The sequence below is a fragment of the Stylophora pistillata genome, chromosome 3, assembly GCF_964205215.1.
Source record: "Stylophora pistillata chromosome 3, jaStyPist1.2, whole genome shotgun sequence".
In the NCBI taxonomy this organism is placed as follows: domain Eukaryota; kingdom Metazoa; phylum Cnidaria; class Anthozoa; order Scleractinia; family Pocilloporidae; genus Stylophora; species Stylophora pistillata.
Window position 1 is genome coordinate 44,496,492 of NC_142521.1, and position 15,463 is coordinate 44,511,954.

General features: G+C 38.1%; 2 protein-coding genes across 2 annotated transcripts; one reads left to right on the top strand and one right to left on the bottom strand.

Annotated features, from left to right (window-relative positions):
* The first annotated feature begins 6,666 nt into the window (after window positions 1-6,666).
* LOC111335092 (secreted frizzled-related protein 3) lies at window positions 6,667-11,584 on the top strand. The gene is made up of 4 exons (XM_022940942.2): window positions 6,667-7,220; window positions 8,908-8,985; window positions 9,151-9,472; window positions 9,945-11,584. The coding sequence occupies exons 1-4, from the start codon at window positions 6,764-6,766 to the stop codon at window positions 9,976-9,978; spliced, it is 891 nt and encodes a 296-aa protein (XP_022796677.2). The 5' UTR covers window positions 6,667-6,763; the 3' UTR covers window positions 9,979-11,584.
* A 1,874-nt stretch (window positions 11,585-13,458) lies between these two features.
* Window positions 13,459-14,775, bottom strand: LOC111335080 (uncharacterized). The gene has a single exon (XM_022940926.2). It carries the CDS (start codon window positions 14,560-14,562, stop codon window positions 13,912-13,914), a length of 651 nt encoding a protein of 216 aa, XP_022796661.1. The 5' UTR covers window positions 14,563-14,775; the 3' UTR covers window positions 13,459-13,911.
* Window positions 14,776-15,463: the final 688 nt, after the last annotated feature.

The window sequence follows — 15,463 nt, forward strand, 5'->3', positions numbered from 1 at the left end:
TGTTTTTGTTTCCTTTTTGGTTTGTTTATATTTTTACTCTCTGTTAACATATTTGCTATTTTTTTTCTTGTACGAAGTCACTACTTAACAAAGGTTTCTTAAGTTTTCATTTATTTTTTCATTCGTTCAATACATCGTTATAGGCGTGACGCTCCTCGAAAAAGAAAACAAAACTGAAGAAAAGTGATATCATTCGAATACCTATGGCTCTTCAACTGAATTTGCAGAGACACGATTTCGTGAAAATTTTAGGACTTTATCACTGGATACTGTTTTAATTTGCTTCCAGAAACTCTTCACGTTCTTTACTTCCAGAGCACCTTTTTTTCATGAATGAACAATTCTTTTTTATCGTACGGATAAGTAAGTATGTGGCCAATTCCAAGCTGGAATTTAATCAAAAATCACAGTTATTTGAAGTAGGTTAGAATTCAATGTATAAAGTGTTATCGTCACGATAACCCTGACACATGATCTATAACTTGGATTTGAAGCTTAAGAGTTTAGTGGATTTGACGGTTATCACTGCAAGTGAGGTAAGTCTGTGTTGTTTTTCTGTCATGTTTGGGTCCTTTTGAAATTGACCTGAGAGTAGGATCTCATCAGCGATAACTAAGGCGTTCTCTTTCGCTTTTAAAAAAAAAAGTGAAAATTATTATTCAGAGTTATTGGCTGTTTCTAGGCAAAGCTAGCGAGCTTTTAGAGCTTCATCTTGTAAAAACGTATCTTATTGACAGTTATTTGGAAATTGTGATGTGAAATTATCTTTTGATTTTAAAGTGATAGACAGTGATTACGTCAAACAAGTTATCAAAGTTATTTGACTTCCCCTCCTTATGAAGCTTTGCACACACAAAGATAATTGGATCCTGATGAGATAATTATAACGACGATAGAAGTCAGTACTACTTCTGCTTTGTCTCACGGATGATCAAGTACTCGACAATCGAGAATGAATTGCACTGATTTGTATCAACCAAGTACGTGCTATAAATTTTATCGAACTTAGTCATAAACTATTTTCCCCCTAAATATGAAATTCTCAGTATTTTTAATAAGTAGGTCAGTTGAGGCACGTGAACCCTCCAGTCTAGATGACCAGTCAAGAGTCTATAAAATTATTGTTTGGCTGAGAGAAGTTTTCAAAAAATCTGGATTGACCCATGCACTCGATTGGCGCTAGACAGCTTAATGAGGTTGTGCATTTTTGACAGAGCCATAGTCAGTCATTATAGCCGACAAGAAGCTTGTAAAAGACCAGGCTCGCTGTTGTTTCAGCTTGGGTCGACGATGGACAAATCAAAATGGTTCACCTTGGAACAAGAATTATGCTAATGCAACAAAAGGAATCACAGATCAAATACTGATTAAAGGTGTTAACCGATGATTTGGAGACTAGTTTTAAGAATAGGTGGGTCTAGAATCTTTTTTGTAGTTGTCCAGTGCGCACCCATCTTACCCACGTAACCGCGACCTATCTAGATTCAAGCATAATTTTGAAACTTTAAAAAGTCATTGATCATATCATGAAATAATTGACTGAGTTTGATCTAACTGGACAGGAAATTTCTTGGTTCTCGGTCATGACGCACTGTCTCAGTTTGCTGCGCTTGATCCTTACCTCATGACTCCCAGCCAAATACCGTTCCCCTGCTGCCCTCCCACTAGTCAATAACTACATAATCTAATCTAATGCAATTAAGGTCAATTATTAGAAGAAACATCCACAAACCCTAGAATCTGAACAGGCTTGTGCAAGAGCGGCGTGTTATCTTACCCTAACGCAGGCGTAGATGTCTAAAAGTATAATCTTATAATTTTATTGCACGCAGTCACCTGTCACGGAAGGAGACCACCTTGTAAAAGTTTTCTAGACGTATCTTTTCTTCTTCTACATCATCAGAGCGTGTGGTATATACGGAAAGTGGAGAATGTGAAGTCATATTACACTTCGGCTTGATTTTTAAGGAGATAAAAATAAGTATGGTTGAAGATCCGAATTTTTAAAGGTTCTAACTCCTTTCGTTATTTAGTTGCCTTTGTGCCAACAAAATGAGAAAATCCTAAAAGAGATAGTGGAATTTCATCCTGAAAACAACATATACAGTCTATTATTACAGATAACCATCTTATGAGCTGCAATTCGATCTAATTACAAATTATTAATCGGATTTAAAGAGCTTGAATTTACTGTTTCAGTGCTGGCTGGCAAGCTGCGTTTTTCGTTTCTAAACTGAAATCGTTGATTGATTTGAAAGTTACTACATGTGGTCCCGTCAACTACCCATATCGTTATCAAGTCTAGCCTAGGATATGCTCTCTAAGCAAGTTTAAGTAACTACAGGTGACTATTGCTAGGTTTCATGTGCTTGGAGGCACGAATGTTTGGTCACGATATTGGAATATAAGTGGATCATGTCGAGCTCAACGGCACAAGTACTTTGAGTTTGTCTCGTGTACTACTCTGTAAGGAGAGCGTTTTTGTTAAATATATGGTCTTGCGATGCCACGTGCTCTCATCGCATTTATCCTCCAAAGCCTTCAAATAAACATGATACTCTACAGATTTAAAGAATAGATTCGCTTTAATAGTTTAGCTTGAAAAATGTTTAGACTGATCATTTTACCCTCGCTAACATAGCGGTCTTCCTCACGAACACTTGTAGATCGTGGCCAAGGTTCAAGATTGTTTTCAGCCTGTGGTGGCATTGCCGACTCAGGCATTTGACCATTCTAAGCTAGTGTGTATGATTGAGACCGGCCAGTTAAGTGAATCATGTTTCATAGAAGACTCTAAAGGACACTTGAACTGAAGTTGATGAAGGACTAAATGCTATAATTCGGACGTAGCAGCTAAAAGGATTAGAAGTCTGGGCATGTAATCAAATTGCAACTTGACAATGAAAACCAGTTTATAAAGTGCATTTGCGATGACCGATTGTGTCACTTGATGTCTGCTAAGTAGTCAACTTTGAAGTCTCAAACCGCCATGTAATTATCTTTGTTACCTCTCAGTCGAGTGGAGGCGCGGTGGCCTCATGGTTAGCGGTGCGCTCGACTCCGGATCGAGTGGTCCGGGTTCGAACCCCGGCCGGGACATTGTGTTGTGTTCTTAGGTAAGACACTTTACTCTCACAGTGCCTCTCTCCACCCAGGTGTATAAATGGGTAACGGCAATTTAATGCTGGGGGTAACCCTCCGATGGACTGGCATCTCATCCAGGGGGGAGTAGAAATACTCCTAGTCGCTTCATGCTACAGAAACCGGAGTTTAAGCACCGGCCTAATGGGCCAATAAGGCTCGTAAACAGACTTTACCTTTGCCTTACCTTGCCTCTCAGTCGAAACTTCGAGAAGTTGGTGTTTGGTAGTTATGCTGGATCGCAGGAACGCAGGCTCTCAACCTGAAAAACTAACTTCTGTGCACTCTAGTGCATACCTATCAATGACACAGGGCGGAAAAAAAGGATAGGGAGAAACTCCCTTTGATATGAACTTTTCCGCGCTCTATATGCAAAAATGACTCACGCACACTCGGGTCAAGAATTGATGACAATTTTGATTCAATTTTCGAGTTTTACGCGGAGTTCATGAAAAAATCGAGGGCCTTACTCAACATTGATCCATCGTGTTTGTAACTCAGCACTGGGTTGAATAAATTCTAAACCGGTTGACGTTGCTTTTGCTCCAAAAAAAAAAAAGACAAGAAAACCAAACAAACAAATAAATAAGAATAAAGGACGAGGTAAATAAGAATAAAGGACGAGAAAATTCCAAATAGAAAGTTCCGCTACTGAACAGATCACAGAGAAGTAATCGAAAACGACAAAGAAATGACTTGAAATTTTATCATTATTGTTGTATTATTTGATTTAATTTAATTTATTTTAACATAATTTATATGGCGCTAACTCCACTAATTGACCAAAGCGCTTATTTATGAACTTATCTTATCGCTTGTCGCGAGCTACCCTTGGAATTTATAAGTTCATTTTTCCGATGGTACGCAGATTTTTCCTGTATTAGATTATTTGTCTATGCTGACAATGGATCTATCGTGTGGCTAGTGAAAATATGGCTAAAATGTGGAAGATCGAAGAGCCCAAGAGTTGTAAAGCAAAGCAAGTCGACTCGAGCACATAGGATCTGTCAACGGGAGAGAAGTCTGGGAGAGTAGACAAAAAGAAAAAAAAAGGAAAAAAAAGAAAATAAGATAATCCAGTTGTGAGTTCTCCTACAATTTAGTACTCACTACACCGCCGGCAAAATGAAGCCACGCATACTTTGCATTGAGTTATGCAGAGGTGAAAACTTGTCTTGTCTGATGCAATTATTCAGTGGGGCTAGCAAGACATGCCGTCAAGCTTGTGTTGAACTGGAAGATTGGATGACAGTAACTTTCCTTTTGTCCGGTGTTGTCGGGTGGAAACGAAGTTTTGTCTTGGTCCGGTTGAAAGAAGTTTGCAGTTCACTCAATTTTTTAGATGATTGAGAGAAGAGAAGAGACATAAAAAAAAAACAAAAACTAAATCACCGTTACTTTAATTCGAAAATCACGAAGATTGACCAGGAGTCATTCTGAACAACGAGACAGGTTTAGATGCGAGTTGACCTCAGCAGATCAACTGGAAAACCCCTGTCTTAATGACATTTTTCAAATCAAAAGCCATTTAAATAATTGTTATTAAAAAATAATAATGAATGAAAATAATAAAAAAAAAAAACTGGTATAGGGGGAAAGAAACTCGAAACGCCTGATATTAAAAGTTTTATCGACTTTTCCGACTCCTCAAAATGACGATATAGGCAAGTGTATATAAAAGACACCTTTAGAGAGTCACTTCTGGAATTTTTTTAACCAAGAAATAAAGGGACAACTTGAGTTTCTAGGAGATTGATTGAAATCGAATTTGTGTTGAAAGTGGTGAAACGACAGAGTTCAAGTGCACGCTTGCAGTTGACTCAAACATTGCGTATAATTCAGGATCATCCGAATAATCGTTCAATTAATAATCTGTTGAATTTCAATTGTTTTCAACCAATTATCCTTATGATAAAAATGAAGTTTCAATTTTTAAGGACAGGTGGAAAAATGTGTCAACCGATGTAAGACGATTAATTTGGGAGGACCTACGCGAGAATAAAAGAAATTCATTAGGTTGGCAGTGAACAACTATTGATAATTTATTGTTCACTCAGCCTATTTTTGTCTTTTTAAGATGCCTCTTTCAATTTTAAAGTGAAAGATGAGGTGATAAGGTTGCAAATATTCCACGAAGTCAAACATAAGGCAGGTATTTTCGACATTACCATCTTTATGCTTACAAAGCGGCCATCTCTCGGTCGAATAATCGGTAACACAGAACTGGTCCGGCGGTAATAAAATTATATCCCTGCTGAGTATTTCCTGATGTCTAACCCCTCGCATCGTCGTGGCTCCGTAATATTCCTTTCAGTTAACCGAAAACAGGCCTGCCGTAACTTTTTAATTAGTGTTTGATTGAGTTCGTCTACAAGCGGCAATCTAGATATTTTTAATTTAAGTTTCATAAATCTGGGAATGACTTGACGTTTTATCAAGAAGCCACATACCGCATGTTTAACATACCAAGAACGCAGCAAAAGCATCTAATGCATGGTCGAAACTTGACGGAGAATGTGGAAAATAATTCCTTTTTCATCTGCGTCATTTATTTGAGGAAAATTAATGTAAATATCGTCTTTCTGGAACGAAAAAATATAATATATATAGCTCATCATACTCATTTTAGGCCCAAATAAGGTTATTGCGTTTAGGAACTTTGGCACGTATTTTCTGAGAACTATGTTTCTAATGACAACATGTTTTGGTCTTTTCTTAATTTGATTAAGTTTTCGCCTGGCTTTCTCGAAGCTTAGCTTGGTTATTCTTTTTCTTTATTAGGTACGCAAACAGCTTTTGTTCCACTCAGGTTAGGTCCCGAAAATCATGATATTCGCAGGAAGCCATAACCTTCGAGAGCGCGGCTAGGCAACTACTCTAGGGTCCATCGCAATTTTATTCTGATCGATAATCCCTTTTCAGGCAGTGACCGTTATAAGGCGATTAAATGCTTTAAAAATCGGTCACCTTTGTACTATCAGAGGAACACTTTGCCTCATAGCGAAAGTTCGGTGAGAACTCAGTCAGGGGGAAGAATGTTTGAAAAATTTCATGCAGCTGCCGGTAAGCGAATGCCGAAGGAATTTTAGTCATGTTCACGATTATGTTTTACAAGTCATCTGTCAAGACTAGACAGTTGTTTACAAGCCTGATCTACCAGGTACTTCGATACTAATCGGAACAGATCTTAGTTCCTTGACGAATGATCATCACGTACAATGTCAGAATAGCGTGTATGTTGCACAGGGTGCGTGCCATTCCTTCCCCGCCATCGTGAACTCGATACAAAAGAAACCTTTGTCTGTTTTCTTCCTTTTGAACGTCTGGGAGGCTTGAACCAACCATTTGGTCAATCTCAGATGACGCACAAAACCGACATTTTTCATTATATAATCCTCATCTCCGTGAAAGAGCAAAGGTTAAGAGGAAGCCCGTCTCGCTGGTTGAAAAACACACCGTTGATTATCCGGCTTAATGTTAGTACTTTGGCGTACTTCACATACTTTACGCAGGTTAGCGTGTATAAAAGCAATCAAGCAATTGAGGATATCTGCAGTAGTTTTTTGAAGTAGTGAAGTTTTCATCCCTTTTCCACAACAGAAATCAATTTTTTTCTGACGGCATGTATTCTGTCCGGCTTTTGGGTATGCTCGCAGTTGGCCTCTTCGTTGCAGAAGGATTTCGGTTTGGTCTTCAGGAGAAGTGCGCAAAAATCACTAATCCATTTTGCAGCCGTGTACTCCCGTACAACTTGACCCGTTTTCCAAATATACTAGGTCATCAAAGCGAATTCATAGCCAACCGAGCCCTTCAGCTTTTTTCTCCACTGGTCAAGCAAGCAAACTGTTCCAAACACGCCGAGTTTTTCCTTTGCTCCTTTTACCTGCCGATATGTTTGCCAGGAATGGAAGAAGAGAACGTTATAAGGCCTTGCCGTTCCTTGTGCGAGCGAATCAAGGCGGACTGTTCGGCCGTAACAAAGTACTGGCCGAGCTTTGTAAAATGCGAAGAGCTACCTCAGTTCAAAGATGGTGTGTGTATCCAGCCGGAATCGTTTATCACTGAGCCGAAACCAACAAGTAAGTCGATGTGAGATTCCTTTGTTTTTTCAAACGTGGTTTAAGTCATGATCGATCGAAACGCCTTTCAGTGAGAGCCAATTTGTGGCTTTGATATCATAACAATCATCGCAAACAACTCAAAGATAACAAATCACATTGAAGAGTATTAACGCGCAAGTTACTGGCTAATTAGACTTAAATGATACTCTTTTCATTCACTGTAAGAAAACGGGTCGGAGTGTTGTAACAAGGCATTCTAAGATTATACAAACTGTCCTACAGACACTGCCTGTGATCGCTGCTAATCCTTAGTAAGATTTTTTTTTTTAAAAAATGCTACTTTCTGAATAATTGAACAAGCACCAGCGTCATATACCAGCGTCAGTCATGTCCCAGAGTGATTTTTTTAAAGAATCGACCAAGATCATTTTCAAAACCTATTTGACGCAATTCTTGTGAAGAATCCACATGATAAAGTGATACAATGAGTATGGTACTTAGCAAGAGAAATAAATCAAAAGTTATTTTTCTATTCTTTTCATAATCGTGAAGACATTTTGTTTCAGTCGGTTAACGGATGAAAATTGTTTGTAAAAACGCAACGAGCGATATTATTATTTTAAAAAGAGTCAGTGTGCCAGCAAGGACTCCATCAAAGCTGCCATACTTTTTCCTGAGGCTGAAGTTTTTATTTCGAATCAGACCAAAAGCAATAGCCCTCGTGTATCTTACACTGAGATTGAACTTATTCATAATTTCTAGCTACTTTGTTCGAAATTCCTCTTCATTCATTCTTTGTCGAGAAAACAAAGTTTCTTATGATCATTCTCGAGTAAAATTTCAAACAATCAATTCGTAAAACTGATCCAAAACAACACTGAAATCTTCGGGGACAAATGTTTTAATTTCCATTAGCGATAAGCACTATTAGTGTCGATAAGATGAGATCCTTAGCAAGCATTCTTCAAATTTAAAAGAAGAGATTTCAATGTGGCGTCTGCTCATTAAGAGGCCTGATACGCCCACTTAATTTTTTTTTTTACCGCGGATGTTGCCGAATTGATCGGTAAGACTTAATGAAAAAAATTCTTTATAATAATTTCCTGAATGCACAGCCCACCCTGCAAATTTTCTATCCGGCTTATCCGGAATTTGCGTTTCGGATTTACGTTCATTTGTTGTCGGAACCCTTCTCGACGTGTCAGTGTTTCAACCTCCTGATAACATTTTTTCAATTGTCAGTGATTGATAGTGTTCTGTGCGATCGACCCAGTAAATACAGGTGATCATTAAGATATCATTGATAGAGACACCGGCCATTATGACCTCATTACTGCTCACTACTTTTCGGGCATGGATCGTTTAGGGATCAAATAGGGCCAATTAGTAAAACAAGGTGAAAAGAAAAAAAAAACAAAAACAAAAAAAAAAACAAAAAAACAAACAAAGGTTAGGATCAGGGTAAAACATTTGGATTTGTTTGTGTGAGTTGGAAAAATGTCCAAGACGCACAGCTGTCACCATCCATGCATTATATTTTAGAAGCTTAGTCTGTAGTTAAAAATGAAATCAAGCTTTACACACTCCGAAAACCACAGGCGGAAATAGTTCTCGTACGGCTACATTGGGGTTGTTTATTCTAACTTAAAAGTTGTTGTTTTTTTCATCAGTTTTCTAAGACATCCACTCTTTTATCCAATTTCAGATATTGTTGATTTCACTCCCTGCAAGAGCAGACCTCCAGCTGATTACAAGATTTATGCCAGCGGCCAGTATGACTATGGTAAGAATGCACACATACTTGAAAATTAAGAAATAGCCGTGAAGTAGATTGTTGAAACTGTTTGACTCTAAATGACTTAAACTGCGTGAAAAAATTTCTCATATGGATAGGAAGGGCTTATGAGCTTATGATCTAATGGTGTATCTCTCTCTTCTGATCTTTCAGCCATAAAATTCAAAGCAATTTTGATAGAAAAACGTATGAATCAAGAGACGATAATCCATGGAAAAGCCGCCAGAGTTTACAAGCAAGGTAATGTTCCAATCCAGAGAGGGCGTGTGGAGATCTGGAGCAACACCAATTCAACTTGCCCTTCCCTGAGGGCAGGGCGGGCATTCCTGATAAGCGGTCACGAGGACACTCTTAGAAAAATACTGCTTCTGTCCTCCAATAGCTTGATAGAAGCCTGGAGCGGAGAGACAATGCGAAAAATGAGAAAGTGGCTTAGAATTGAGAGCAAACTTGCCATGCAGGAAAGTAGAAACAGGTGAGCTTTGCACTTTGTTGTTTTGATTGGATACCATTTAGATAGACCAGCTATGTCCGAGACTGCTGTAACAAAATAAAACAAAACAAAACAAACAAACAAACAGCAAGACAACGAAACTAAACTAAACAAAACAAATAGTGACAATATGAAACATGATAAGATTGAATAGAACATTATAGTTTAGATACATTTGCCAACTGTCCCATTTGCATTTTCAAGGGATAATTAATTCTGTAGCACAGATAGCTAATGTCTTTAGGTTGAATATGATTGTCGCATATAAACCAACCACTCAAATTCTAACTAACAAGAAACAGGGCCCAAGAAAAATGCTCTGTTAGTTAATTAAGGTACATTTTACCACCAATCTGTTGTGCATCATTAGAGGTTAAATTCGGGTCTCATAGGATAAAATAATTTTCATGAACAAAACATTCCTAATCCTTGTCATTTTTCCCTTCTTTTACAGTGTGCCAAACAAAGACATTAGAGAAAAACTGTGAATTTGCAAAACTTGTTGAGAAGAAAATATTCAAAGTTGTATTCAGTCTTAGACTCAAACGTACTATTTAAAGTAACTTTAACCAAGAGAGGATCCTTTCTTGCTCAAATCAAATAGCTGAGAGGGTTAATCCACTCGTAGTTCATTTCAATAGGTGAATTGAAAACAAAACAACAACAAAAAAACAACAACAACAACAACAACTTCTGGCTGCGAGGTAAAATCCTTCACTGACTTTCTTATTTTTCATTCATTCAGTTCCATGTCGTGGCTAAAACTCAGTCATCTTCTGTCTCCGAAGTCCTATTTCTCAGAAATTGATCTTTAAAATTGCTGCTTTAGAACTCATACAGTCAGTAGTGCGTTTTCAGTCACCAGGTTTCGAATTTCTGGCCACCCTTTCTGTGAAGTGCTTTCAGCGGGCGCGTAATCGCGGGTTTTTGTAAGCCTGGATAGTAAAGTTGTCCAAACGAAAAAACAATTATCTCGCAAGACTCATCCCTTAGTTCCTTTAGTTGTTTTTTCTATGGCCGTTGCGAATTCATTCTGCACTTGTCTTCGGTCAGAGTTTTACTTTTGCTTTCAGAACGCAAACGACATTAATCACACACTTCAAATTCCTGTCAATTCTGCCTCAGTCCTCTTCAGTTCGTCCTAATGTGCAACTGAAGAGTCAGTCTTAGAAAGCAAGACGGAGACGAACGAAGTTTCGTTTGTTTTTTAGTTTAATTACCTCACATTGGATTTATGGGGCGAGAATTCGACTGATCTGTATTAGGCTCTAGATCAGTCAGTTTAAACAGGCGAAAAAGTCGGGCTCAGGAGATAGGGCGCTCGCGCTATAAGCAGGCCTCCTTCACTACTATTCTCTCGGCTGGCATATCACAGAAGTTTGTTTGAGAGACTGTTGCGCGACATTCCAGATAACGGCGACGACGTAGACTAGAAGGAGAGCGTGAAGACAAATGGTCGGAAAAATAGGAGGAAGCTGTCTTTTCCTAGACAAAAGAAATCGCCGCTAGTTGCTCGCTTGATTGTGTGATTTCCTGTCTCGGGTCAACTATTTATGAGCGTACGTCTTTCAGAGGACGACTTCTTGGCGACAATTAATCACTAAGTTCCGTTCTCTCTATCAGTTTGCATTCAGCGCTAATCGATTGTAGAAAAAAGCCCCAAACTTCAAAAACTTCCAGTGAATTGATTCCTTTTTTATCGCAAAAAAAGACTTAAATCAGTTGTCTCAGGTGATCACACATTAAATCACAATAGATTCAGACAACTCGATCATATGCTTAACCATTTCTGAGGAAACATAATTTAATATAAATAAAAGAATGGTACACTGGTCTTTCTGTTTATAAAGCTTTCATAGACTACTTCACTTTGCTCGGAAATAACAATATACTAATCCTACAAGTTATTTTGTTTTCATTTCAATTTCTTAAACAAGGAAGTTCTTGTCAATAGGAAGTTGAAGTTAAATCCAGGAGGACCGTTACCACACTGCATCCTGGGAAGCCGACTTTCGGCAGCAGCGAACCAGGCTCGTGCTACAAATAGGACAATCTCTAAAATGGTGAAAATAAATATTGCTTTTATACCTTGAAGCTGCTAAGGAAATTTAAACCAGCAGCTAGATTAGCGCCCTGGGTTTAGTAATTGGTTCAATATAGTCCGAGTATTGTGTACTGATACAGGAATTTGTTATCCGCTGTATCATTACCGTAATACAAAGAAGAATTGAGGATGGCAAAGGATTTATACGTGACGCGTGATTAATGCCAAAAATAATATGTGACGCGTGAACTCAACATTATTAATAAGGCGAACACGACGTTCGTGAATTCATGAACCAGCGTGAGGCGTGATCAGGTGTCTCTCCTAATATAAACGTGACTATTGAGTTTTTCTTTCATTTCCTCGAAACCTCAAGATTTCCTTGAAACCTTGCACACAAGAAGAGGGATTTATTGAATCTATCCTTTTACATACGTTACGCGTGAATCTTCCAAAATTCGTGGGTGAATCGGGATCAGAACCCCTCCCTCCCCCACTCTCTCTGTAATGACTTGAAGTTGTCAACCCGTACTCTTTGGACCGCGTAACCTCTTGCGATACATTGCGGTTACCGTATTAGATTAACTTGCGCAGTGCGCGGTATTTACTGATTGCTTTGAAGCGTAACTGCCAGCCACGCAATCAGCATTGGAGAACTTGGGTCCAGTTGTAATATCTTTGCTTGACTCTTTGATCGCTTGCAAGGACTTCTCCAAATCCCACATCTGAGCGTTAGTTATGCGGATCGCCACTGCACCTCAAAACCTGAACTAGTGCCCAAGGGCGATATTATGAGGTAGCAGCGCTAAGTTCAATTGGATAAGTGCATTTATTCGGTTCATGACATGTCAGTTTTTATCGATTTCTATGAAATCTATGGTTGCTTCAAATTAAATAACCTAATTCTGTGATTCAATTTGCGATATAAACCAAGGATTAAGTTCCTTCGTCCGGATTGAGTCTTCATAGAATCGATACTGATCTATAGATGTCCCCGACGAATGGATTAACAAAGAACGGACATCCAAGATTAATGATCCTCTTAAGCATAATTTTTTTGGTCAAATATTTACTATGAAACCTCACTTGGCCAATATCCATCCGAGATGTTGACCTGACGGTGAATCAGTTAAGGACGAAATATTTGGCTAAAATATATATATATATATATTGGAAAGAATTTTGTCTCTTTCCAAGTTTACGGGTCTCGTGATCCTGTCCAAATTTCAAGAGGTTTGATGATTGTTGCTCTGGATATATTAAACCATAAATCACGGTGTAATAAAAGAAAAAAACTCTTACTCTGTCTCTCGAGATTTGCATGAAACAGGAAAAAGCAGGATTCATGAACAGCTGAAAAACTCTATAATATCGTCATTTGAAAAGCCTCACAGGAGAGATGTTTTGAACTACAACTTTTTTAGTTAAAAGGATAAACTTCCCACGCATATGGGTTATAAGCAAATGGACTTCCTCGCAGTTTTTAGTGACCTTTTTGTTTATTGTTTTGATTTACTTCGCGAACGGAAAGGAAGTTGTAACATTCTGATAAACGAAATATTCTTTTTAAACCTCTTTGAGAAAGCTTTTACCGAAAGCGGTGAACGATTTCACTTGTTTATCGCATGCAACTCGACAAGCAATAAAGTAACTGATGTAAAGATACCACACCTGAATTGTAGTCTAGGTTAAAATTCAATCTTGATATCTGATTATCTCTTAATACTTGTCTTCCTCAACCTCAAACGTATTTTTGCTTTACAGATTCGTTCGTAAAAGACGCAATTCGATGAGAGTATTTGAAGCCCACCATTTTGCATTTCGAAAGCTAGCGTGAAATCGCATGCAAATTTTCGAGCAAACATGATTTGTAATTATCAACAAAAGATCATAGAGCGCTTGAAAAAATCATTTATGAACTTGGTTTTTTTTCGTTCAAATTATTTACTTGTAAATCAATGGCAGTCCGTTACAAGGTATGATGTGACCTTTAATGAAAGTGCTGAGAAAAAATACCCTAAAAGTATTCCGGGGAAAGAGAAACGGTTTTCTTTGATTTAGGTACATATGTTACAAAGGCAAAGATCACAATACTAACTTAATTTTGTTTCAGATAAACATCACATGCTTAGGTCGGAAAATAAAAATAATCCCCGCAAAGTATACCTCAAAACGGGTCATTTGATTAACCAGGGAATTCCTTAAATGTACTTTAACAGAACAATAACATGTCACACCACAAAAGCAGAATTTATGGGACGCGAGAAGAGAAAATTTCCATAAAAGAAAAAAACAGCTGTTGGCACTTATACCAACTGACCCAAAGCTTTCATCGCAGTTCTTTGGCTTACCACAAACTCTTTAAAACTATTACCTGTCAATTCGTACCACTGTTACATCTTTTTAGCCATTTCTCAATTTTATGAATATTTCTTTGGTCCTTGTTAAGATCTTCGGTCGAACATGTTCGCGATGAAGCGAGGGCATAATTCAAATTCATCTGAGTCAGATGCCATTGTCTGTCCCCTTCGCGGTCACAATATTGTATATTTTCATCTGACGCACTTCTTGGGACAATTCCAGATCCATTTTCCGAAAAATCCGCCGAACAGTTCAATAAATCCCTACTTACAGATATACCGACTGCAGTTGATAGATCACAGCAACCGTCCAATTCGGAATAAAGATCCGCACTGGCATCAGCTAGAACCATGTGAATATAATCCATTGTTTTGTATCGGCGAGTCATATTAGTGATTCGATATCTCGACCAGGCTTTTAAAAACTCTGGGCAATCGTCGTACAAGATTTCTTTTTCGAGGTCGCAAGGAAGACTCCGCCATCTTGGTATCCATACGGTATGATCACTTCTTTGGCTCGTAGTTAGAAACGAAATGCAAGAAAATCTATCAGTTGCCAATGAAGTTCTTGATTGTATCTTCTTTCCGCGGAATTTCGTCGGATACCTCGACATATCTGGAGTGATAATTACCGGAGGGGACAAAGGCGACTCGTTTTCTGTTTCCATTGTCGCTCATTTCTCGAAAATATTTCAACACTTCAGTTGTAAATATTAACTTAACAGGTTTAGTGAAGAGAGCATCTGATTAAAGCGAATGATTAAAGGCGAATGCCAATGAGACGAATGGATATTACAATATTAACATGGCTTGCGCTTCACATCGCTGGCCGCGGCGTGTAATATATTCCAGAGGACGGTATTTTTGTAGTGTTACGTATGTGCGCATGCTGGTCAAACTCATAAATTGTATTCCAGCTACAAACTCGCTGTTCTCCCATTGGTTAGATCTAAAAAGTGGGATCAAATCCGGAAAGGGTCCTTTGATCAGAAAACTTGAATTTGTTATCCGATCTCTTTGGCAAGGTGATTATTAAAGGAAACATAGATTTCTATCTTCGATTTCTTATTTGTCCACGCATTTGTTTTATGTGTTAATGTTCGATTTTTTTACCGTATATTTTGCCCATTTTGTAAACAATACATCAAAAGATTGAAGCTTTGACGCATTTTGTATCAATAGGTAGATGGGAAGTTATAGACAGACTTTCAGTTTAATTTCCATACGTTTCTGACAGCGATTATGAATTATTAACGACGTTTCAATTTCAATATGTTCACAATCGCAAATGAAACGGAAGCGATTACTAAAGTTAACATTTTACTTCAAATGAAAAAAGAAAAAAATTGTTGTTGATGAAAAATATTACCCGGCCTCTTCTCTTGATTGTCTTAAGCCAACAGCCGGCTCACTGCAAAAAATTTGCTATGCCAAACATTTGATGTTAATTGGCATTCACGTTTATTCACTTCATCAGTATTTTAGCCGCTTTTATCTGGATGTTACTAAAACTGGTAACGGAGAACAAGGAACGGAGAACGAGGAACGGGGAACGGAGAATGAGGAACG